This window comes from Maylandia zebra, linkage group LG23 (genome assembly GCF_041146795.1).
Source record: "Maylandia zebra isolate NMK-2024a linkage group LG23, Mzebra_GT3a, whole genome shotgun sequence".
NCBI lineage: Eukaryota > Metazoa > Chordata > Actinopteri > Cichliformes > Cichlidae > Maylandia > Maylandia zebra.
This window is the reverse complement of record NC_135188.1, coordinates 843,644-870,927: the sequence shown is the minus strand read 5'-3', so window position 1 is coordinate 870,927 and position 27,284 is coordinate 843,644. Positions and strand designations below refer to the sequence as shown.

The 27,284-nt window shown below is 42.7% G+C and overlaps 1 protein-coding gene across 1 annotated transcript; it reads left to right on the top strand.

Moving 5' to 3' along the window:
* Nucleotides 1-387: 387 nt before the first annotated feature.
* LOC112430405 (uncharacterized) lies at nucleotides 388-14,095 on the top strand. Its single transcript, XM_024798676.2, has 3 exons — nucleotides 388-512; nucleotides 960-2,904; nucleotides 11,508-14,095. Exons 1-3 carry the CDS (start codon nucleotides 494-496, stop codon nucleotides 13,213-13,215), a joined length of 3,672 nt encoding a protein of 1,223 aa, XP_024654444.2. The 5' UTR covers nucleotides 388-493; the 3' UTR covers nucleotides 13,216-14,095.
* The last annotated feature ends 13,189 nt before the right edge of the window (nucleotides 14,096-27,284 follow it).

Below are 27,284 nucleotides of genomic sequence, written 5' to 3'. Positions count from 1 at the left end.
GGCCAAACTTTCCTGCTGCAGATATGGCCGTTATCTGTTTCTGTCCAGCCCATGAGCTGCATACACAGGAAATGAAACAGCACCCTCTGTGTCAGTCAACATTTGTGATGGCAGGTTTCAAACATAGAAAACATGAATTTACAAATAGCCAACCAAATGTTGCACATTGGGAAAGTCAAACTGAACAAAGTGCATGAAATGCTCTGAAGACTAAGATGACATCAGTTTTACATTAATTTGTAGCATTAAAGTATCCAGAAAAGTGAGTCCAACTTTTAAATAAATCAAAAGTCATAATGCTGACGTTTTCTTGCTAGCCTGAACTCTAGAATTAATCTCAAGGCCTGAGCAGCATGAAGGATGAGATAATGTCTCTGGGGCAGACGTCTTGGTGAAGCAGGGGCTGGATAGCGTGACAGACAGAGAGTGCGCATCTTCTAAACACAGCAGTAGAGAGAGGAGCAGCAGGCAGCACGGGAGCAAACAATCCGTGATGGATCTTTACTTCAGAGGTTAGTCAAATGCTTATGTTGGTTTTCCGCCCCACGTTCAATGCTTTTGAAATGTATCTATGAAATAACATAATTTAATTTTTTAAAAATATTTTCATTATGATTGCTATTATTACTGTGTTACTACATCATTAACTCCATTTAAGCCTTTAATGCCTCATATTTGATACATGAAAGCTTTTGAGACTTCAGTCATCAGTTTTTTCTCCCTGAAAAACCCAAGTGCACAATTTATTTTAAGCAATAAATTGCAAAAATATATATGAAAATAAACATTTAATTGAAATATCAGAAGGTTCAATAAATGCTCCATGTTCAAAACGCTATAATGGCTCAGACTTCAGGAGGTGAAGTTTTCTTTTATACAGATAAAATGACTAAAATGAGTTATTAAAATCGAAATAAAGAAAAATGTGGACTCTCATTGGCTTTATTTTTACTTCCCAGGCACCACGTGGATGATGCCCTTGCTCTTTATGATTCCAGACTTTACCCACAGCAGTTCTTGCCCCAGCAGTTGCCGATGCAACCCTCAAGGCGCTGCCATGTGTACTGGCTCCACCATCACTGATATACCGCCTCTGCCTCTCCACACATACCTGCTGCAGCTCAGTGTTACAAACATGAATGTCCTAAATGAGCGAAGTTTAGCAAATCTGGACCTCCTGCTGCGTTTCAGTCTCATAAAGAGTCATCTACACACCGTCCATCCTCAGGCTTTCTTCATAGCTCCCCAGCTCAAGTCTGTCAAGCTGTCATCTAACGATCTGTCGACCCTTCCTCCTCGAGTGTTCAGTCCACTTGCTGCTCTTGAGCAGCTGCATCTAGATGGGAACCAGTTTGAGAACATTCATCCAGACATGTTTGAAGGACTGGGTGGGTTGCAGGATCTGGACCTAAGCCGCAACAAACTCAGGAGTCTTGATCCAGACCTATTTGAAGGACTGACCAACCTCACCTTTCTGAATCTTGGAAGGAACTTCATAAAGAAGCTTCCTCCTACCATCTTTCACTCCTTGACTAAACTTCAGCAGCTTATACTCTATTACAATGAACTAGAATTTCTAGAAGCTGGCATCTTTGACAAACTCATCAACCTCGTGGAGCTAAAACTCCATCAAAACCAGATTGCCAGCCTTCCACCTAAAGTCTTCTGGCCTCTGGGGAACCTGAAAAACCTGACCTTATCCTCCAACCAACTTCAGGCCATCCCAGAAAAGAGCTTCTACCACATGCCAAAGTTGGTCAAACTCACCATTTACAAGAATCCACTATTATCTCTACCAGATGAGCTGATGGGTCACATGCCCGACATGACAGAGTTCTATCTATATGCCACCAACCTCATCACGGTTCCTGGAAATTTGTTCGCTAACATGTCTGGGCTGCTTATGCTGAACTTCCATTTAAATGACAATCTGAGGGACCTTCCACCAGATGTTTTCTGCTGTCTTCCAAACCTTCAGAAGCTCTCGCTAAAATCCAACAACCTCCATTATCTTCATCCCCAGCTATTCTCCAAACTAACCACCCTGAAGAAACTTCACCTCAATGACAATAAGTTGTATGGCCTACCAGAAGATATCTTTAAGGGTCTTGGAGAGATTCTTGAAATTTTATTGAACAATAACAACCTTAGCAGTCTTCCAGGAGATATTTTCGTGTCTCTTCCAGCTTTGATGAATCTGACTCTGAGTGGAAACCCCTGGGATTGTAATTGTGCTATCAGAGGCATTGCAAGATGGATGAGACACAATGAGCATGTGCTTTGGGACAGAGATGACGTGATGTGTCACACTCCAATCTACCAGCTGCTGCGTACCGTTGGCTCGCTGCATGATGAAGAGTTCAGCTTTTGCAGTGCTACAACAGCCAAGAGTTTTCCTCTACAAGATTTGAACCGGTCACCAACACAACCACTCCACATGTTGTCAACCTCTGGACAAACATCAGCTTTAACTTCCATAACCACACCCCCCACAACGGCTACTCGATCCAAGGAAGCGGCGATCCAAACCACTCAAGGAGCTACCCAAAAAGTCCCTGACAAAATAACCACTCAGACTGTAAAAGCAACCACATCAGATGATACAACACTCTCAGCATCACTTTCCACTGAACTTATTGGTAAATTTGCTCAGAACATGTCACCTCCTTTTTATGGCATATTGGTGATAGAACCGGGGCCTGAGTTTGTCCACCATAACCATCAGAAAGGCTGGGTGTATGTGTGGTTTCTGCCCTCAAACACGGCTTTGGCTGGGTTCCTCATGTTCTCTCACATCCTTCTTCTAGCTACAGGGTTGTCGCTTATTCTTGCTACCATGTATGGCATGTATCGCCTCCACAAGGCCACGTATAAGCTAAAGGCTGAGTGTGCTCGTCATGAGGCGTAGCGCTGGCTTATCGGGCTGGTGCACAACTAGATAAACGATCCTCTTCTAGCGGCTGACAATTACTGTGTTTGTTTTCTCTGAACACATTTCCTCAGGAAAATCAGACTTTGAAATATGATGGAATTGAACCCTGTGGGGTTTTTCAGAAAAAAGCACATTCAGATGGTATTGTGTTTAATTTTATATCACAGCTAAACTAATATCTGTCAATAGTCAGCATACAGAGCAAATATTTGAATGTTCATCAATCAAATGGGAAGATTTTAGGTCTATTTTGAAACTGGGTAGCTATGCAGACTGCTAAAGTCCTGCCTGTTCATGTCCAAATTATTCAAATTAAAAGTCCCCAACACTGGTAAAAAGATTCATGCTATGATGCACATATTCAAACTCTTTAAAAAATATTGTGGTGTAATTATGATAATAATGATAAAATGAGAGGATTGTATAATGCCTTATATACATATATCATTGTTTATTCTATAGTCATACAGTTTCTGTTAAAGCCGGAGAGAGCCACTGAAGAATCCACCTGTTGTTGACCACTGTTTGTTTTTCAAGCATATAAAGTGAAAACCTGGTTTCTTCCACTGGTCTTTTGCTTTCACCATGTCTCGAGTCATACACACTGATGCCTGCTGTATTTATAAATGTACGTTTTATCTACTATGCCAAGACTGCAGTGCTTCAGCAGCTTATAGATAACACACGTCAGTGTTAAAGCTGCAGGTGATTTGTTTCCCTCCAGTGGTGGATACTTGAAACTGCAAGACGAAAGCGCACGACTGGACAGTGTCTACTTTTATATTTGTGCTATTTACAGATGTTTATTTCAAAATGTTAAAGCTGTGTGTGTTGTGAGCTACACTTTATATACCCAGTGCCTGTTGTGTATTTCTCTTTGTAAGGCATTCATGTAATGGCCTTTTTTAAAAGCTAGGTTAGGGTTAGCTGTGATGCTGTCATCATTTGTATTTTATGCCATGAAAATGAATGATTAAAGTGGTTTTTTTTTTATATCTTAAACCTGTCCACTTCTGTGATCAAACTGCTAAATATTTGACCGATTGAGCAGATCGTGGTCAAGATTTTGGAGTATCTTGTTTAATCCCACAGCACCTGTTATTCGAACAGCTGCTGTAAACAACCATTATTCCTTATCTGGATTTGACTTCCTTTTCAGGAATGTTACAGAAATGTGCTTTCCCAGAAGGAATTACACATCTTCACAGGAAGATTATGCCCTAATCTTTGTAACAACGTTCAAAACAGGAAACACATCTATCCATGATGTCACGAGGTCAGTATGTTTAGCTTTTGAGATGACGAATCCATTTATGAAATGACGCCCCTGTAATTTCACAAGCCTCTGTCATAACCTCAAAAATGTGAACGTACATCCAGCCCAGTTCCCTTTTTAATAACTGTGCAACATGTTTCATTACAAAGCCGCTCTTTAATTCTACCGAAGTTTTGACACAAATGTTTTTCATGAGAAAGGAAATAACTAAAGGTGAAGTTCGTACATTTAAAGTTTCATTTGTGAGCAGCTTGTCCTCACAGTTGGACATTACACATTGTTCTGTAGAGACTAAACAAGGGGCCATATTTGCCTGAGTCACAATAATTTTTCAAGTCTTTTAAACCCTAAAAATGACGGCAGATGCCACAAATTCCACGAGAGGTGATTGGACGCTAAACCAAGCAGCAAACAAAAGAGGATGAATTGGTGAGCAGTGCCCAAGTTCATTGCTATGACAACAGGTGATTAGGACTTTCCAGCAGGCTGAGCTCACACAACAGTGGGCACATACACAGGGTCAGCGTGGGGAGAGGAAAACTGCAGGGGCACAAGAAATATTGGACCAATGTGGAAAACAAGACTTTAGGAAGAGAAACAAAAACCTGTTGATTCATAGCTCTGGGAGGAATCTTTCATTTGTCTATGTTAACCTTCTAACTTTGACCGTAATGCCAGCTGGGAGGGATTTCCCAAAACATGAGCAAATGTGGAATTCCCAGAGTCTTGGCTGCAGGGTGGAATTTTAATGCTCTTGATTAAGCTGATGGACATTATGGACAATGCTGGGCATCCTCTGCACACGGCCATAAACAACCAGAAGAGTCTGTTCAGTGACAGGTTGCTTCTCCCCAAGACAAGAACTAACAGACTTAAAAACTCCTTTGTCCCACACGCCATCAAACTGTTTAACTCCTCTCTGGAGGGGAGAGGGAGGGGAGACAGGGGGACAAAGGAGGGGGGAACAACTAAGCTGTAGTGCCTCTGCACCTCACTGTACAATACCTTGTGCAATACTTTTTGTAAATAGTCAACAGTGCAATAGACTCAATACTTGAAATGTGCAATTCACTTGTATTTTTATTTTTTATTCCTATTTATTCTATTTATCCCCTTCGTATATTTTATTTATATTTGTCTCTGTATTTATATATGTGTGTGTGTGTGTGTGTGTGTGTGTGTGTGTGTGTGTGTGTGTGTGTGTGTGTATATATATATATATAACAGTTCTGTAACTGTAACTTCGGTCGTTGCTGTGCTTTTTTTGGAAGTCGAATTTCCCAGAGGAACCCACCCGAGGGATTAATAAAGTTCTATCTTATCTTATCTTATCTTAAGCCCAATAATAAGCTGTTTATTTAAAAAATAGGAATCTGGAGAACTGGTGCCAGAGGAACAACCTCCTTCTAAACGTCAGTAAGACAAAGGAGCTGATAGTGGACTTCAGCACTAAGCAGGAGAGGAACTACCAGACCCCCGTCATCAACGAGTGCCCAGTGGAGAGAGTGGACAGCTTCAAATACCTCGGAGTTCACATCACGCAGGACCTGTCATGGTCCTGTCACATCAACACCGTGGTGAAAAAGGCCCGACAGCGTCTCTACCACCTCAGACGCTTGAGAGACTTCCAACTGCCCTCCAAGGTGCTCAGGAACTTTTACTCGTGCACCATAGAGAGCATCCTGACGGGAAACATCTTAACCTGGTTCGGGAACAGCACCATGCAGGACAGACGAGCTCTACAGAGGGTTGTGCGGTCAGCTGAGCGCACCATCCGCTCCGAGCTCCCTGACCTGCACTCAATCTACAGCAGGCGGTGCTGGACCAAGGCCAGGAAGATGGTGAAGGACCTCAGCCATCCCAACAACAGACTGTTCTCTCTGCTGAGGTCAGGAAAGCGATTCCACTCCCTGAAGACCAACACAGAGAGACTGAGGAGGAGCTTCTTCCCGCAGGCGATACGGTCTCTCAATCACACCACCACACAGTACTGACCCACACATATGGTTCTTACACACACACTGGACTTTCTGGACTTTGGTTTTGCACAACACTGGTCACTATATTCTTCATTTCCGGTTAATACTTGTACAGCTGCTGTTATTGTGTATATATTTATTTATATTTCTTCATACATTCTTATATAGTTCTATATTGTGTATTTTGTTGTACAGTTATTTTATTTTCAACTTTAATTTATATATTTTATCTTATTCTTTCCCAGTTAAATTTACCCTTCATTCTAATTTGTGTTGTACAGTTATTTCATTTTTAACCTTAATTTATATTTTATTCCTTCCTAGTTAAATTTACCCTTTTTAATTTTTCATATTTATTTCCTATCTTATTCATAGCCTTTTCCTTTTTTGTTTTCTTTAGGTCACGAGCAGTTGTCCAAGCATTTCACTACATATCGTACTGTGTATGACTGTGTACGTGACAAATAAAATTTGAAAAAAACAGGCTGTAAGTTGAGTCATACTGAATGTACATATCCTAATATTCCTTTCTAAATCCTCCGTAAAGAACATGCACTCGTTACATCACAAAGAAGAGCAGCTATAACTGTAACCCTGCTCAATCCGGCTTCTTTTTTATATATTATGTGTTCACTGAAGTTCACTGAAATAATAAGGTGAACATTTGATCAGTCTGTAAATCTGTGAAAGGATTTCAAAGCTTGGTATCTTCACATGGCTCTGTAACTCACAGCTAAGTGTTTTCAGTTGTCACAGATTGCATGTTCTGGTCAGTTGATTTTATGACTGAGAACTTCAGCACTCACAGTTACATGTGTAAGTTTGTAATAGTGCATTTAAAGCATTTCTTTAAATGCTCTCACCCCAACCAGTCACAGCAGATGGCTCCACCCCTGCCGGAGGTTTCTTCCTGTTAAAAGGGAGTTTTTCCTTCCCACTGTCACCACAGCGCTTGCTCATAGGCAGTCGTATGATTGTTGGGTTTTTCTCTGTATGTATTATTGTAGGATTTCCTTACAAAATAAAGCACCTTGAGGCGATTTGAGGCTGTATAAATAACTTGAATTGAATTGAATGCTGAGGAAAGGCAAGTGCTGAAGCTTTTCTAACTGCTCCGTAACATTAAATACTGTATACCAGTCCTCACTCATAAGTTGACATTTCTATGGTTCAGCACCATTAAGCTGGTTTGTCTGGATTGAAGCTGAGCGCGCTGGTTTTCCTGTTTGTTCTCACAGGCTCTCATGGGGGAAGGAATTCACTGTTTCTCCACAAACTGGTGTGCAGGTACGTGTCCCCAGCTTTCACAGGCTTGAATCCAGATAAGTGTTTCTTTGTGGACGCGAGTGGATCAGGCAGCTTTGTCCACAGGTAAGACAGGCAGGTGCAAAAACACGGTGAGTGGGTAATCTTACTCAGGAACAAGAAAACATGCTTCACCTATCAGGAGAGTCCAGTCTCACTACAACATGACAATTTTAGTTCAACAATCCAGTGAGGAATAGAGAGGAGAAACGAGGTGAGTGTAAGTGGAATCAGACATGCCACTGGCTACTAGGCAGCCACGCCCATACCTGTGAAGAGCACCTAATACTAATACTAGTACTAATCAAATGTCAATAATAAACATATGCCATGCGTTTCCAGCAGGAAATTCTTTTTATCCTGAACTCTTTTACTGAAAACTGTAGAATTAACAGGATAATAAACTCGGACCATTTTGCATTTAATCATTAGTTATTGGTTATTAAACTCTGGGTTTAAGCCTGTCTGTCCCAGAGGTTTCTTCCTGTCAATCTTCCTCTTTTTCTTTGCAAGTACTTTCTCGCAGAGTTGCATCTATTTGATGGGATTTTTCTATTATTGCAGGGTCTTTACCTTACAATAGAAAGCACCTTGAACAGAAGAACAGAAAATGCTATCTTGTCATGCAGTCTTTTGGGATACTAATTTAGAAGCTATTGTACACAGAATGTGGGATAGATTTGCTTTATAGTAAAATATGCAAAACTAAAAACATACAATAGCTCTCATGTCGGAGGCATGTAAATCAAATCAGTTATAAAACACAATTATTTATGTTTCAATATTGCAATAAAAGTGTTTAGGACAGTTTTGTGCACTGCAGCAACATCTGCCTTTAGATGAGCTCCACCCTCATTATCTGTTTCCAGTAGTTTCCTGTGTGATAGAGTTTAAAAGCTAAAAGCTGCATATCACTGGCAGATCAGAGCCATCTTTTTCACCTAAAAACCAGAAAACAAGACAAATTTAGCACTAAAGCTTAATCACATAATAATTCCCTTTACTGTTTGTGATATCAAAGAAACCGTTCCACTCTGTTTTGTAATAGCGTGTTTGGCTCACATGAGAAATATGCACACAACACGAGCAAAAGCTGTAGAGGCAAGGAAAGCTTCGTTGCTTAATTCTATCCAGATGTACTAAATGCTAAAAGTTGTTCCTGAACTTACCCGCACAAGACTTTCATTATGATATGAAAATAATAAGAAAATGAATAGAAAATGTATCATTTTTGTTACAGCAGAGAGAGTGAACGCTCATTCAGTGTGTTTGTGGGTGGATTGTGTTACAGTCTGTCCCTAAAAGTGGATTTGGGAAACCAAACCCATCCATTTACAAGCATACCATGAATGTTACTCCAAAGATATGTGCAGACCATACTTTGCACACCCAAGCAGACACACAAACAACATTGCCACAAACTAAAAACACAAAACAATCTCCATTGTTCTGTCCAGAGTCACTTGTCACCCTTCCTGTAACCACTAGCACACATATACATCTTTCCTTGTCCATTAAATAAAGAAGCTTGAGGCATTAAAAAAAGTGTCTTTGCTAAGATGAAACAGAGACCAAATACCCACATAAACACAAAATCAGTTCAGTCCCAGGCTGGTACCAGAGGGTGGGGCTTCTGCTGGTCTGATCCCCCTCCACCACATTTAGAAAAAAAGGGTGAGTGTGTGTGAGACACCGAGGGGGAAGGAACGGCCAGGAAGCTCAGAAACAGGATCTACACATTTCTTGTGTGAGACAGAGAGAAAAAAAGCTGACTTATAAAATTTGACTGATGACGAAGAGCAGGAAAATGTGATGGTGTGAAAGTTCAGGCAGTGCTGGAAACTTTCAGAGGATTAGTAAAACTGAGGAGGAAGGGAGGACGCACATAAAAGAACTCCACACCGACTCACTGTCTCTGTTCAGGGATCGCAGCACGAGAGGTAAGCTCAGCAAAACAGCACGCTGGCCTACTTTGTTCCTTTATTTGACTTTTTCTTTTTTTAAAACTTTTATTTACTTAAGACTTAAGATGTGTCCAGTATATTTCTGAGGTAAATGTAACAGGAAACAAACAAGATAAAGAAGTCGGTGACAGTAATGTGGAATAAGATATAATGTTAGTTTTTCTTCTTGTTATTTTTTAAATATTAAATTTATAATACGTTGTATAGTCATGTGTTTTCATGTGTAAAACAATTAGCTTTTTAATATGTCATTATTATAAGAGTTACGTTTTGAATTACATGACAAAGTGTATTTTTTATGTCATGTCAGCTACGGTGTTCATCAAAACATGCTAAATAAAACATGCATGGCCTTCTGCAGCTCTGCTCCTACGCTCTTTTCACAGAACATAATGTTCTGAGCCTTTAATTATCGAAGGGAGAAAAACATCTAAGGAATTACTGGTGAACTGGAAATGGTTTAACCATTATATTACAACACAGATCATTTCAGGCTGTCCCAGTGACGAAATGACAGTGGGTTTGGGTTGGACTGAGAGGATAAAGTCTGCCAGAGATGACACATAGTTTAGGTGTTAATTTACCTTTTCTTCTCCCTCCTGCTGGCTCCTCCGCTTTTTAATACGGCGAAAATGATCCCATATAACAAAAGGAAGGGTATTCCACGGATACCTAAATTTTATTTTTCAGTAGTTCGGTAATTAGAAACCCGTCTATGACTAAAGTCTGAACTCTGACCGGCCACATTCACAGCAGGAAAGAAAAAGGAAATAATCATGAAACTGTTCGGTGTCTCTTATAGGAAAGTTAAAAGAAATAAGAATTATGAGGAATTAAATGAGGTATTATGTTAGTATGGCTAGAAATCATGTAAACGTTATAAAATTGTAATAGCAGTGGAAACAATGACTTCACCCTCACAGCAGGAATCTAGTACCACCTCTCCAACCTTTTAATGAAAACAGAAAAAATGTGTTAAAATGTGAGCAGCTGGGACGGACCAGCATGGATTTTATGACCTCCTGCTTTTGATGAAAAAAAAAGAAAAGAAGGAAGTTAAGAAATCTGATGCCTTTGAGTTCGTTTGAAGGATATTTTATTTTGTCTTTACAAAGTTCCTTCCTGAAAGACACTCTTGTTGCAAACTAATACATCTCATCTACTGAGAAGCAACTCAGGCTTGCCAGCCCTCAGTTGCAGGACTGTGAATTTGGTGAATTTGTGTGGAGAAGCAGGTCATGATGCTGGCAAGGTTTTGTTCCAGGAGCCGTCTGTGCCTCTACAAACAGTGAGAACGGCTCAGCTTCCAAACTTGTGCAGGCAGTCTGGCATGCTGAGAAGCAGACAAAACACTGAATTTCATTTGCTAACAAATATTCAGTGTTCACTTTCAAAAAATTTTGCAAAGCAAATTATTCAGGCATGAGTGGTTCAAAATTACTGCTTAACACAAATGCTGCATACACGGTTTTGCTGCCAGAGGCCTGCCAAGCATTTAGCAGTCAGTTCTGTTGGTGGGCAGTGCTCCTAGCTACGGGCAACATTGGATTAATTTATGCAAATGTCGGCTTCCTGGACGAAACACAAACTCAGAGGCTACACCATGAAGACACTGTTACTAATTAGAGCTGCATTCAGTAGAACTTTCCTATCATTGTGATGGTTCTGGGAGCAGAGAATCCCAATCTGACATGGAGAGGAGATAAATAAATCCTTTTCTTTACTGCCCTGTAAGCAAAAAGGTTTTGCAATAATAAATCAAATTTCAGAGTAGGTCCAGTGGCGTTAACACACCAGAAATGCAACAATGTCCATTTTCCCTCATGAATATCCAAAGTGGAGCAGTTCAGTTACTTTCGTAAGCAAAAATAACAGCGTTTGTTTAATGAGCGCTTGCTGGCCTTCCACATAAAGCAAAATCCCCACAGGTTGTACACAATCTTAATGTATCCAGACTTCTTTTTCTTAAATATGGCAACAAACATGGCTCACACTGATTTGTTTAGTGACTTTGGCATGTAACCAATCAACATATGTTTCTTCTATTTTAGGGCAATAATGGAGCTGCCAACAACACTTCCTGTACTCCTACTTCTCATGGCCCTCAGTGTTGTCTGGGCGTGTCCGGATGGATGCCAATGTAGAGGAAGCACAGTCCAATGCGTTGGCCTGTCAAACTTCCCCATGCCGCTGCCGTCATCTGCCACCAAACTCTATTTTTCAAAATGCAGTTTTAACTCTCTGGAGCCAGAACACATGACGAATTCGTTGGATTTGTTGCTAATTAAAGAATCTCTTTTGAGGGAAGTGCGCCCTGGCACGTTTAATTCAACACCACATATCGGGTCCTTAACATTAACTGGTACCCAACTGCAGGATCTGCCAGAAGCCTTGTTGAAAAATCTGCAGAAACTTGAGGCTTTGACACTAAGCATCAACAACCTCTTAGTACTTCGGCCTCAGTGGTTTTCCCTGTTGACCGAGCTTAGAAGACTTGACCTTAGTAGGAATCTTTTCACTGCAGTACCTGTGGAAACTTTTCATCCACTGAAACAGTTGAGCTACCTTTCCCTTTCTGGTAACAAAGTCAGCCAGCTATCTAGAGAAACCTTTAAGGGTCTTTCTCAGATCATAACTTTACGCCTTAATAGAAACATGCTACAGGAGCTTCAAGTTGGTACTTTGGATGACCTTGTAAACCTGGGAGAGCTGTCACTACAAGACAACCAAATCACTCACCTCCACCGTGACCTGTTCTCCAAGACTCCAAAACTCCAGAAGCTGTTTCTCTCCAACAACAAGATCACATCTCTCCCAGAAGGGATCTTCCTAAACGTGCCAAATCTTTCCCAGATCTCCCTGTATGAAAACCAGCTGGAGACTCTGGGGCCAAGGGTGTTTGGGCCCACGGCCCTTAAGGAGCTGTGGCTGTATGACAACAAGCTGAGTCGTGTGGAAAATGACACGTTCAGGAACCTGACTCAGTTACGCCTCCTGGTCCTCAGTCGTAACCGGATTAGTTATGTATCCACCAGTGCATTTAGAGGATTGGAACAGCTGGGAGAGGTATCCCTGCACACCAATCTGATCACGACCCTGCAAGCTGGGACTTTCCAGGTGCTACCAAGACTGGTCAACATTTCTCTGGAAAACAACTTCATCAAATCCCTCCCACGTGGTTTCCTCCAGGGTCTGACCCACCTGGGACAGATAGACCTGCGAAACAATTCCCTCCCTAACCTACCACAGGAGAGTTTAGATGCCCTTACTGCATCAGAGGAAGTACTCCTCCAGCAAAATCCCTGGAGGTGTGACAAGGATATTCTGCCACTTAGGGACTGGTTGAAGCTGCACCCATCAAAGACCAACCAAAGCCTTGTGGTCTGTGACGCTCCTTCCAGTCTGAATGGCGAGATGATTGCTTTGCTGGCAGATGAGAACTTGGTATCTCTCAGCTCTACTCAGGAGCCCGTGCTGACCTCAACAGAGAAGAGGAGGAGGCCACATACACCTCCAGCCAAAAGAAGCCCTCCCTCACCAGCTGTCAAGACGACCCCCACCTCAGAGTATGAAAAGGTAACCAGGAGTGGACAAGGGAATACTGGAAGCATTTCTCGTGATATTTCAATCACCCTAATTGTCATCGCAGTAGTGTGCACTGTCATCATCAGCACTGTAATTATCAGCTGTATTTGCTGGAGGAGAAATAAGAGTGGCACGGGGAATATAGGCCGCAGGAGTACGAACTCTGTGCTGTAGACTGCAATTCAAACAAAGCACACGAAGAACTTTTAGAGGGCGACTTTGGAGAGTTGGTAATTGAGCCTGAAAGGCACCAGAGAGTTCATTACCTTTCAGTTTTATTCATCAGATTTACCCCTCAGTGTGTCTTCCTGACTGTGCATCTTTGAGGAAAGAGATGCCATCTTAAATACTAACTGTAACAACAAATGCCTTAACAACTTTTGGCCAACCTGGACATATTTGTGAATGTAAACTGAAACATGCTTCGCCTGTTGAGTTAACCACCCAACGACTGTTTTTCATTAACAATTGTTGCAGCTTGACGGCTGATTTTGTGCTAACAACCCAACATTTAGCAAATAGTTGAGCTTCTTTGCAAAAGCGTTACAATATACATACAAAAGATGTAATATGGAGTTCACTAGGGGCAGGGCTAGCTCAGTAGGTAGAGTGGTGGCCCCATGATCGGAAGGTCGGGGGTTCGATTCCCCTGAACAGCTACCCTGAGGTACCCCTGAGCAAGGTACCGTCCCTACACACTGCTCCCCGGGTGCCCAGTGGCTGCCCACTGCTTCACTGAGTGAATGGGTTAAATGCAGAGAGGGATTTTCCCCACGGGGACCAATAAAGTACACTTTCTTCTTCTACTATACTATACATCACGCTTCAATAGCCTGAATAAATGCAACACTTCTAGTGAGAGCATGTGCACGCTCTCTTATTTACTGAGCTTCACCATTCATACTAGGTTTGACAAGTCTGACATTATTTATATAAATATATACATTGTTTCATATTTGAATTCTTGTGAAAATGATTTTAAACACGTGAAAGTTTTCAGCATGACACTGACATAGTGGGTTGTACATTTAATAAAACGTAACAAAAACAACAACCCAGGAGTACTAATTTTTTTTCCATCCATCCATTCACTTCCGCTTATCCTTTTTCAGGGTCGTGGGGGGCGCTGGAGCCTATCCCAGCTGTCATAGGGCAAGAGGCGGGGTCCACCCTGGACAGGTCGCCAGTCTGTCGCAGGGCCAACACACAGGGACAGACAACCATTCACACTCACTTTCACTCTCACATTCACACCTAGTGGCAATTGGGATTATCCAATTAACCTATCCCTACAAGCTGCATGTCTTTGGACGGTGGGAGGAAGCCGGAGTACCTGGAGGGAACCCACGCAAACACGGAGAGAACATGCAAACTCCACACAGAAAGACCCCGGCCTGATGCTGGAATTGAACTCAGGGCCTTCTTGCTGTGCGGCAACAGTGCTAACCACCGTGCCACCGTGCCGCCCACTAATTTTTTTAAATTCATTTATTTTAATATGGTAAAATTAAAAGAAACAAGGCAAGCCTCACGCTTCAATCACATAAATCCATACATAATAGCCAAGTACAGAGTGTCAGCATGAGTACCATTGTCAAGGTCCGGCTGTGTGGGAGGCAGGATGTGGACCCAAACAGAGGACTTAGAAAACAATAAGTAAACTTAAAATCTAACTGTAATGCTGACTATCCACAGAAATAACAAAAGAGCAAAAACTTCTCCAGGGCAAGAACTGGAAATCAGAGTACAGGTATATAAGGACAACACGTGTCAGAATCAGAATCAGAATACTTTATTGATCCCTGGGGGAAATTATTTTTGTTACAGTGCTCCATTATAAGCCAACATTAAGACAAGACAGACAATACACTAACTAAGAATAGTACAATATATACATATATATATATACATACATACATACATACATAAGTCACTCATAAATAAATAGCTGAACAAGAAACATGTGTAGTTATAGCAGCAAACAGCAAACAAACAGCGTGTCAGGGAGACACGCTGCTATGAGGGAAGACACAGCAAAGAACAGAGGGAGACTCAGACGATAAAAACCAACCAGGTAATGTAAGAGATGGAAAACAAATTAAACTAAGAAGTCCAAAACACAATACCCTGGGTTAAACACCCAGTTACATCTACTATCCTCTTGGTAAAATCCATTCTACATCCACAGTACCTTCCATTACACTGCCATCTAATGGAAAACAGTCACGATAAAGTCTGAAATACTTTAGCTGGAATCCAAAAGTTCCACCTGAAGCTTGCCTATGATTACAAACTGGAAGCAACAAATTCATCAAAAATGATGTTGTGCATTTTTTCGTGCTGTTCCAGTGAGGAAGTAAAAAACCAAAATAACAAACACATGTGCGTTTTAACTGGCCTGAAATATTGTGTTAAGCATGTGTTAAACATTAATCACACAGCTATGTATGACGTTAAAGAAAAACTCCACAATCTTGAATGCACTCTGTAGACGTGTGCAGTAACTAAAAAACTGATGCCTTGCTCTTATCTCGGGCTGCAGAAGTGTGCTGCGCCACGCCTCAGATGCAACAGACTTACAGCCTGTTGGAGCCTCAGTAATAATTACCTAACTCGCATGTGTCTCGTTTTTGCTGGAGCTTCATCCTCCAAAAGAAATAACCTGGTAGGTACCCTTTTCTTTGATATTTGACTAGGTTTAAAAAAAAAAGATTTTCCAGAGAAATTGCAGGTCTGAATTTGATGCATCAAAAACAAATCATGCTAAATTACAAACCAAAATGTAATTCTTGAAAATTTTGTATGAGGGTAAAAATATTTTTTTCTTTTTCTAGTGAATAAAAATGTCCAGAGGCGAGATCATCGTTTTCTTTCTACTTTTCATGCCTGACTTTTCACTGGCTGAAACCCAACCATGTGAAAAGGCGACTGACTGCCCCAAAGAGAACCAGGCAGTTTTTAGCTCAGCTACAGAAATCCCACGCTCTCTCAGACCCAAAGTGACAGAAGTCTTTTTTTTGGTTAGCCATATTACAACAATACCAAAAGGAGCCTTTGCTGAAAACCCACAGCTTGAAAAGGTGGAGTTCATAAACAGTAACATATCATCCATCGAGCTGGGAGCGTTCGAGGGACTGAAAAACCTGAAAAATATTGAGGTCTCTGGCAGCAAATTAACGTCACTCCCAGTAGGAGTCTTTAACGACCTCAGCAACATGGAGGAACTCGTACTCAAATCTAACAAGCTTCAAAGACTTGATAAAGGTTTGTTTGAAGGCCTTAAAAAACTAAGACACCTCCTGTTGAATTTGAATGAGATTAAGTTGATTGAAGATGAGACATTTGACGGTCTTGACAACCTTTTAATGCTCCATTTGGGTAAAAACAATCTCTCTGCTGTGTCAACTCACTGGTTCTCCAACCTAAACAAGCTGGAGGCATTCCGACTTTATGAGAATCAGCTGACCACCATTCCTGAAGACTTGTTTCAGAATTTACCAAACTTAAAGGAAATCAGCTTGCATGGAAACCAGATAGAAGAATTGCCTCCCAATCTGTTCCCTCATAAAAACAAACTGATTAAACTGTTGCTGGACAATAATCTTCTAACTACTTTTCCTGAGGGGTATTTTGTTGGCTTCCCTCAGCTTAAAACACTGACCCTGAAGAACAACAGGCTGAAAAGTTTGCCACCAGTGCTGTTTGGAGAAATGCCCAAATTGACCGAATTAAGCCTCCAGCAAAACAATCTCTCCAGTCTCCCTAAAGGAGTTTTTGGCCCTCTGAAGAAAATCAGGAAGCTGGACCTGTCGAAGAATAAATTCGTCACCTTGTCCCCTGAATACTTTGAAGGCCCAGAAAAGCTCACAGAACTGAATCTACAGAACAACATGATAGAGTCACTGGATGAAGATCTGTTTGAAAAGCTACAATCACTAGCCACTCTCAAGCTTGCTCACAACAACCTCCAGACGCTTCCTGGAGATATTTTTGACCCATTAGGAAAGCTCGGGAAGCTTGACCTCAGTAACAACCCGTGGCTCTGCGACTGTAACCTGATAGCCTTCCACAGCTGGGTGACCAGAAATGCTGCAAAGCTCACGTCTCCTCCACTCTGTGAGTGTCCCGAAGATTTGAAAGGGACGAAAATGCCCTCATTAACACAGGATCAGCTGATTTGCCCAGCACTTCCACCCACGACTACCACAACAACTACACCCACAACTACACCCACGACAACACTTCCACCCACGACTACCACAACAACTACACCCACAACTACACCCACGACCACCCCAACCACAACTACACCCATGACAACAACTACACCCACGACCACCCCAACCACAACTACACCCACAACTACACCCACGACCACCCCAACCACAACTACACCCATGACAACAACTACACCCACGACAACACTTCCACCCACGACTACCACAACAACTACACCCACAACTACACCCACAACAACACTTCCACCCACGACCACCACAACAACTACACCCACAACTACACCCACGACAACAACTACACCCACGACCACCCCAACCACAACTACACCCATGACAACAACTACACCCACGACCACCCCAACCACAACTACACCCACGACCACCACAACTACACCCACAACCACCCCAACCACAACTACACCCACAACCACCCCAACCACAACTACACCCATGACAACAACTACAGCCACGACCACCCCAACCACAACTACACCTACAACCACCCCAACCACAACCACACCCACAACCACCACTACATCCCTGACTACGACAACTACACCCACAACCACCCCAGTAACAACTGCACCCACGACTACCACAACAACTACAACCACCCCAACCACAACTGCAACCACAACCACTCCGACTACAATTGCAACCACCACTACTCTGACCACGACTGCACCCACAACAACATCTACACCCACAACCACCCCAACAACAAGTACAACCACAACTACTACAACAACTACATCTCCTCCACCCACTCCAGTGATCTTCTCCTGTCTGAACGTGACAACCTCAGAGCAGCAGCAAGCTTACTTTGTTCCTCAAGACAGCACAAAAGTTCAGCAGTGCAAAACTCATCTGAAGGTTTACATTGTTATTCTGGTGGTAGAGATTATCTGCACATTGGCTCTGGCTAAGTTCACCATTTCACTTTATCACCTACTCCAGCGCAGTGAGAGGTTGTACCACAAAGTGAAACTCACCCGCTTCTCCTACAAGAGGGAAGTCATCCTACGGCCTCTGCGAGAGGCAGAGACCCGAGGACTTTGAATTTTCTGAGGTGCTGCTAGAGATCAGAGTTTAATCATCCGAAAGATCACCAGGATGGCAAATAGGCCAGAAGCAATCATACAACTTATCACAACATCCTTAAAGCTGTAATAATTCATCTTAAATGATTTGTGAGCAGTGGAGCGATAAGATGAAGAAAGAATAAGAAGTAAGAATGATGCATACACATGCATTAGGTTTTGTATCCCTTGCTCAAATGTAATGTTTCTGGATGTTTTCTCTGTTTTTGCTTAAAAATATATGCAAAAGATATTAGTTTTTTGTTTTTTTATGTCAAATATAATAAAATGTACATAATTAAAAAAGACGTTTCTGAAACTAGTCATTACTGAGATTTCCTTTAACACATTCTTACAGCAAGGGGGTGGCAGAGATCCATAAGATCTCACTCACATTCACCAAAAACAAAAAACAAGAGGTGCTAAGAATAGGACCAGTTCTGCAAATTAGAGACACTGTAACAGGTAAGAGAAGTGCTCACTAACACAGATTTGGACAGATTTGTGAACAATATTTGAGAGTCATGGGTCTTTCAATTTTAAATCATGCTTTTTATTTGTTCTTGTTTCTAATGTCTCTGTAAAGCACTTTGAATCACCTTGTTGTTGAATTGTGCTATACAAATAAACTTGCCTTGCCTTGCCTTTGTGCATGTAGAAAATGTTTCAGATCTTTAAAAAATGGGAGCAAAAGTGTTGCGTTTATATTTTTGTTCAGTGTAGTTCACTGCCACACAAAAGCAAATTCTCCCAACATGTTGAAATTGGGCTTGGTCTTCCCACACTCTGCCACCATTGCTACAAGCGATGAAGCGCCTTGAGGCGACTTTTGTTGTGATTTGGCGCTATATAAATAAAATTGAATTGAATTGAATTGTAACCTCACTACTCAACAAAGTGATCCATGTGATCCCTGTACTGACTCCTTCCCACCTCTGACAAATCCCACAACTGCAGAATTGTCCAAGAATAATTTTTTTACAGATCACACCGCTGTGAGTGAAATCAGGAGTGTACAGGGTGAAGAGAAAAGGCGAGAGTACGGTCACCTGTGGTGCTCCTGTGCTGTGACTGACACACACACACACACACACACACACACACTGTAGTATATAAACGCTACATATTTTCAGTATACAAAAGCATGGTGTCTTATCAGGGCCCCCTGGTGGATCACAAACGTACTGCAGGTGGGCTGCAGTAATAACAGGAATTCAGTTTGTACATTTCTGTAATTTCAATCACATTAATATAAATGTATTAATTGATATAATAAGTGAATAATTCAAGGTGGTTAGTTTTGGATATTACAACTGACCTAAATTTATTAAAGTTTGTGTTGGGTAGCATTAGCAATTTATAGCCAACAGCCTAAGAGCTTTATGTTCTTTGCATGGTTCACAAGGAAATGCATCATTTTCTGTTGTATTTGATTACAGTGAAGGTTTAATGATGGGTGGGTCCAATTTTATTTCCTGTTTTTTTTTTTTTTTTTTTTTTTCCGTGTATCGTGCCCACCCCCAAGATCCTATATGTATGTGTAATGAGAGTGTGAGTAACGTGAATGTCTAAGTTGTGGGATAAAATTGAGGCAGAGGCAGCCAGAAGGGGACAGAGGGGGGGGGGGGGGGGGGGGGTAGCCTCCTCTGCACCCTGGTGACATACCCCTACTCCAAGGTCCTGCATGTGTGGGTGGTTGTGGTGGAGCGGGAAGAGAGAGGCAGCTGGAGATGGGGAGGGAAGGAAGGGAGGGGCAAGGGACCCCTCCCTGGGGCCAGCTCCCCCGCTGACCCCAGTAGGCACCCCCATACTCCGCGACCTGCCAGGGAAAGGGGGCCCAGGCCCATCCAGACCGGGGCCCAGTGCAGCAGCGCCTCCCGGCCCCACAGAGCCCGGGACAGTCCACCCAACCCCACCACAGAGAAAACTGCACCCACCCCACCATCCACTCATCTTCCAGACTACATAAGACAATAAACACCCAGGCTGAGATCTTCCTCCACCTCTCCTGTGTCTCCCCCTCCTGCAGAGAGAGTTCCTGAAGAGAGGAAAGCTCCTGCAAGATGTGACAAACTCCCCCACCAGTTGAAGAGCCCCCCAGGTGGCTCGATGCACCGGCGGCACCCTGCTCCAGGGCTGGGCCCCCATGCACCCACCCGCCCACAACCCCGGCAGCACACCAACCAGGACCCAAGCCCCCGAGGCCCGGCCCGGGCCCCAGCCCAGAGACGGAGCGCCCCAGAACCTCACGCCCATCCCGGACCCACCCAGGGCCAGCCAGGCTACCAGGTCAGTAACCCACGTCCGTCAGCACAGACCCTCCCCTAGCCCCGCTGCACGCAGCCGCGAGGAAACAGTCACCTGAGAGCCAACAGAGCCCCTAACCGGACATGACCGCTACCCCGGGTTGAGCCCCCCAAGGAAGATGCCTCCGGGGAACCCCCCGACGCCCTAAGCCTGTCCCTACCCCCACATCAATCACATCAGTGAAGGCGGGACCAAACTATGACCCCCCACCCCCACTAGGTGATGGAGCTGATCAAAGGAGCCCAGAGCAATTGATCTGATGTGGTGGCAGAGGCTGTATCAAGACTAATGTAATCTAATAGATAATTTCTATATTGGTTAGAATTAAGATTATTTTTATTTTTCCAGTTCATGAGGACTGTTTTCTTGGCTATGCATAGGGCAGTGAAAACCATATGGGCTATATTGTTTTCTGAAGTGACATTATCTAAGCTGCCCAACAAACACACTAAGGGGGAAGTTGGAATGTTACATTTCAGACACCCACCCATTTCCTGGTTTTCAAATGAATCGCAGCACTCTCGGCTTTGGGAATGGCTGACATAGAACGTGGCAGTAAGTCTAGCTCAGGAGCATGCCAAATACTCTTGGGCAAAATACTGACCCAAGTTTCTCTCCCCTGCGTCCGTCGGACCATGAATGTGTGTGCATGTTAGATAGAAAGCACATACTTAGAAAACGGTGTTTGTGTGAATGACCAGGCTGATGATGCAAGTTGTATAAATTGTGCTGGTGTCCCTTGTTTTCCCTTTTACTGGTGTGTGTGTGTGTGTGTGTGTGTGTGTGTGTGTGTGTGTGTGTGTGTGTGTGTGTGTGTGTGTGTGTGTGTGTGGTGTCCTGGTTTTCCTGGGACACCAGGAAGGGTTGTTCCCACTGTGGGGACCTGCCTCACCTGGAGGCATAATCACACACACCTGCAGCTGACCAGGCTCGTCTGGAGAGCTTCATAGAAGAGTGGCTGAGCTTCTGTCAACGCTGGATCGTGGTGTGACCTCCAGTCAGTTTCTCAGCAGTAACTGTTTGTAGTCAGTGTGAGTCTGCCACAAACTGTGAATGTACTAACGGCTGCCTCTGTGATTTCCCAGGAGGACTCAGGAAACGAGAGGGCAGCGTCATAAGAGGCACCATAAATATATTAAATATATAAAAATGAAGCTGTTAGGTGATAAACAAATTCCTATGTAGTTCCATCTGATAGCAAAAACACGATTATTTAAAAATTTGTATTAACAAACATTTATAAATAACACAAACAATTTTTAAAGAAGACAGTAAAAAGTCTGATTACAAAAAGCATTTCTTTAAAACAACACAAAATTAATGATTACAATTTTCTTAAAAGTGTTATTAGTGTGTGAGAAGTATGTGGACACCCAGCTGGTTATTTATGTGACCAGCACACCATATGACATGTTTCAATTTATTTTAGTTTTTTAGTTATTTATTTTATCTTATCTCATTTTAATTTTCTTTACTTATGCTTTTAGCATGTACAGCACTTTGTGAACTCTGGTTTTATGTTAAAGTGCTTTATAAATAAAGGTGGTATGGTATGGTATGGTATAAGCTGTTCTGTCACATTGTGAGAGCCAACCAACCAGCAACCAGGATTCAACACACGAATGGCCTGACGACAAAAACTCCTCTTGAGCCTCTCTGTTCTTGTTCGGACGGTGTGGAACCTTCTGCCTGATTTCAGAAGCTGGAACAATTCGTTGTTGGGATGGGACGGGTCCTTTAAAATCTGAGTTGCTGTAGTCCAGCATCTCCTGACGTAAATGTCCTGTAGGGACGGGAGAGCAGCCCTGCGGCAGCGTTCTGCCACACGGATCAGTCTCTGAAGAGCTTTTTTATCCTTGACACAGCTGTTTCCATACCAGGATGTGATGTTCTGTGTGAGGATGCTCTCCACAGCGCCTGTATAGAAAGTCCTGAGGATCTCTGGAGAGACCCTGAACTTCCTCAGTTGTCGTAGGTGGTACAGGCGCTGCCTAGCCTTTTTGGACTGGACCTGATTGTCTGATTTATGAACAGTCTGCTGGGCACTATTGTGTTAAACGCTGAACTGTAATCAACAAACAGCATTCGCACATAGTTACCCTGTTTCTTGTCCACGTGGCTGAGGGTGGTGTGCAGGAGGTGGGCGATGGCGTCCTCTGTGGATCTGTTGGGTCGGTAGGTGAACTGCAGCGGATCTGTGGTGTCTGGGATGGAGGAAGAGATGATGTTCTTCAGCAGCCTCTCAAACACCTTCATTACCACCGAGGTCAGTGCAACTGGCCGGTAGTCATTCAGGAATGAGGGCTTGTTGTTCTTGGGCACAGGGATGATGGTGGATCTCTTGAAGCATGTGGGGACCACAGATTTCGCCAGTGACTCGTTGAAAATTGAAGTGAACACACCTGCTAGCTGGTCAGCGCAGCACCTCAGCAGACGGCCGGTGATGCCGTCTGGCCCCGTCGCTTTCCTTGTGCTCACTCTCCTCAGCGCCGCTCAAAGTCATGCTCTGCAATGCTGATCGCTGGTCCCTCTTTTTTTTTTTTTTTTTTTTGTGTCCTGTTTGGATCTTTAGCCATCAGAATTGTTGTCTTAAGGCCAAGAAAGATGCCAAGCGGATTTATTTTACCAAGTGGATCATCATGGCCTTGCCAAATTGGTCCATTTGATTGACCTTTATTATAATTATGAATTTATTTTATTTTCAGTTGCTACAAACGGGACAGACATGACTGGGGGATAGGACAGGGAGAAAGAATGAAAGAAAGAGAGGGAGAGAAAGAAAACCAAAGGGGCCCATCCGGACCGGGGCCCGCAGCAGCAGCACCGCCCAGCCCCACAGAGTCCAGGGCAGCCCACCCGACTCCACCCCAGAGAAAACTGCACTCCATCATCCAATCATCTCCCAAACTACACAAGACAATAGACACCCAGGTTGAGTTCATTCTCCACCTCTTCTATATCTCTCCCCCCACCTGCAGAGTGGGCTCCTGTAGTGAGGAGACCACCTGCAAAGATATAACAACCTCCCCACCAGTTAGAGAGCCCTCTAGTTGGGCCGATACACCAGAGGTCCCCTGCACTGGGGCTGAGCCCCCCTGCACCCACCCGCCCACTGCTCCGGCGACACAACAGCCAGGACCCAAGCCCCTAAGGCCCGGCCAGCACCCCAGACTGGGGGGCGGAGCACCCCCAGACCCCCAAGCCTCCACGCCCGTCCCGGACCCTCCCAGGGGCAGCCAGGCTACCAGGCCAGTAACCAACGTCCGCCAGCACAGACCCTCCCCCATCTCCGCTGTACGTAGCCACAAGGAAAACACCATCTAAGAGCCCCCAGAGCCCCTAACCAGGTCATGGCCACATCCCCCGGGTTAGGCCCTCTAGGGAAACGTCCCTAGGGACTCCCCAGACGCCCTAAGGCCGTCCCTACCCCCATATCAACCACAATAGCGAAGGCAGGACCAAACCATGACCCCCCACCCCCACTAGGTGATGAAGCCGATCAAAGGAGCCCAAAGGGATTGATCAAATGTGATGGCAGATGTTGTATCAAGACTAATGTGATCTATTAGATGGTTTTTATCAGAGGCGGAGCCAGACATTTGAAACACCCGGGGCTTAGCCAAAAAGGGTAGTATGCATGTGGGATTTTTTTTTTTTTTTTTGGGGGGGGGGGGGGGGGGGGGGGTTATAAATGACTGAAAGATTAATTGGCTCTGTTTTGAGTTTTGTTCAAAGAAGAATGACTTCATATACACTCAGAAAAATTATGGTTCTTAAATGGTTCTTCAGATGTCTTCATGGTTCTTTAAAAAACCATATATATATATATATATTCCCTATAGGGAAAAATATATATCATATGCAGGACACCTAAAACTAGTTTTTTAATTAGGCAGCAAGGCAGAACAAGGTCAGGGCTGTATCAAGACACGAGGACTAAACCCCAATTCAACCAGACCCAGAACTGATCCAGAATTAAAACAGGACTACAACAGTTCAAAATCAGGACTACTGAGGACTTAACCAAGACAGAACCAGAATCAGAACTAGATGATAGTAGCACTAAAAATCATCATAGACCTGCACTACACTTATTTTTTTAATTCTACCAAAGTCCACTATTTAGATTGAGAAAAGTTTATATAATTATTTAGCCTTGTTGTGCAAACAAGCCTGCATAACTTAATAAATATAGAATTTGAAAAATAACAAACCTAAAAAGAAACACTAGGTACGAGATACATGAGGACCTATGATACGGTGATACTTTTGGTAAACAACCATTTGATTAACATGTGTGTCTCACCTGCTCTTGTTCCACCTCTGTTCTGTCCTCATTCTCCATTTCCCTCTCTGCTCCTCTCTCTCCCTCTCTCTCCCTCTTTGTGCTGACAATCATCAAATATACAGTTATACAGATATTTACAAACTCTTCAGATCAAAACACTTTTATAATTGTAACATCAAATCAGACTAAATGTTTATTTTTTAGATTGATAAATATAAAAAACATATTTGTTAACTTTAAGAGTAAAGAGAGAAACTATCTGTATTTCTTAATTGTAAATGGCACCAAATTGTATTCAAACTGAGCCACACTTATGGAGCTCCACGATTCTTTTCCTGGTGTTTTGGTTGACATCTCTTGATTTTCCCATTTCAAAGAAACAGACTCTGTGTTTTGCCTTATATGCATCCACAGCTGTGCCACCAGTTTACTCACATGGACTCTACTAACCTATCAGAAGCTTCTTCAGCTCAGAATGGAATCGTCTGGAGTTTCTTATTAATTAACAATAAACTTAGAGTATATGTACTCCTAAATTTAATGAAAGTGATAAAAAATAGAAGCTCTGTCTCTCTTTATTCTGACATTTAACTAATTCAAAATATATTTCAATATTTATCTAAAACAAAAGTTTACTCTAAATTGATCTTGTACAGTAAAAATGTTTTATGTTTTCTCCCTAAAGTGTATGTAAATATCTGGTTACAAATGTGAATATCCTGCTGTGTACTGAAATCCCTCTTGTTTTGCATAGAAATATACTGAACAACATACAAAGCATAATATATAAAATAACATCTACCTGAGTTTTTTCTTTGAAAGAACCCTCTAATGTCCATTCTTATATTTCAGTACATAACTGAAACCGATTTAGTCGGGGAGGGTAAGAACTGAAAATATGAAATAAACACACGTAAGCTAAGACTCTCTAAAAAAATAGCATTTGTTCGGCTTTTCATTTTGCCATTTGTTGATTCACTTGAAGAGCAAGTAACGTAACATGGGTCAAGTGATCAGTTTGATATCAATCTTTCGTGATGCACCGTCATATTTACATTATTTGTACGGTACGAATGATTTGCTTTGGTACCTGGTCAAACTTAAGCTCTCCTTGGTATGGCTGGCTCCGTTTCTCCAACAGCGCACACAGGCAGCAGCTGCCCCGCCCCCTCGCTCAGTCGCTTAGTGTCTGAGCTCGGATCATACCAATATCAGGGGGGATTCACGCACAGTCGTAAATTCCCCCAAGTGTGCACTATGTGCTTCGAATATTGTGTGTACTTTTTGTTTTATACAGTTGTCAGCCAGGCATCTATGAAAAAATTACACTCCAAAAGACCCCGGGCTTCTGACAAAACAACCCGGGCTTAAGCCCAGTAAGCCACCCCCACGCTCCGCCCCTGGTTTTTATATTGGTTAGAATTAAGATTATTTATATTTTTCCAGTTAATGAGGACCATTTTCTTGGCAATGCATAAGGCCGTAAAAACAACGTGGGCTGTGTTTATTTCTGCAGTGACCTCATCCAAGTTGCCCAGCAAGCATACTAAAGGGGAGGCTGGAATGTTACATTTCAGACACTTTGATAAGTCTTCACATATCTCACGCCAGAATTTCTGAACTGGTGGACAAAACCAAAGAGCGTGGATGTAACTGTCCGGTGTATTTGCTGTGCAGTGTGAGCAGTTGTTGGAAGGCGTATAGCCCATCCTGAACATCCTATGACCAGTATAGTGCACTCTGTGTAATATTTTGTATTGTAATAATTGCAAACTGGGATTTCTGATCCATTGAAAGGTTTTTAAGCATACCTGAGACCAAAAGATTGGGTCTAAGCTGATTGATAAATCTGCTTCCCATTTTGCAACAAGAAGGGATATTGATTCATCTATTTTAGAAAGTGTTCTGTATATTTTAGACAATAATTTGGGGGGTTTTAGACTAAAAAACTGTACCACACTTGGTGGTGTTTGTAATTCAGCCTCACTGGGATTAAATTTCTTTTTTACTATGGATTTAATTTGTTGATATTTCAAAAATCATTTCTTGTTGATCCCATATTGTGTAACTAGTCTGGGAATCAATCGCATTGCACTTGACGCACTCCAGCTGACTTACCTTTGTTTGAATGATGACGTTTGGCGGCTTAAAAATAGCCAAAACTTGTACCCAACCATTGGTAAACTGGATGTGCACCTCCAGAGATTTATAATTACGAAACTGGTTCGCTGTGTATGTACTGACTCCACAGACAAGGTACGTAAAGATATCGGGGTAGGACAATGGCAGTAAGTCGTCAGGGTCTCTACTCCACTGGTGTATTTCCCAAGT

Coding starts and splice junctions, on each gene's coding strand:
- LOC112430405 (XM_024798676.2), top strand. Junction 2,905..11,507: donor GAGTGTGCTCGTCATGAGGC/GTAGCGCTGGCT, acceptor CTTCTATTTTAG/GGCAATAATGGAGCTGCCAA.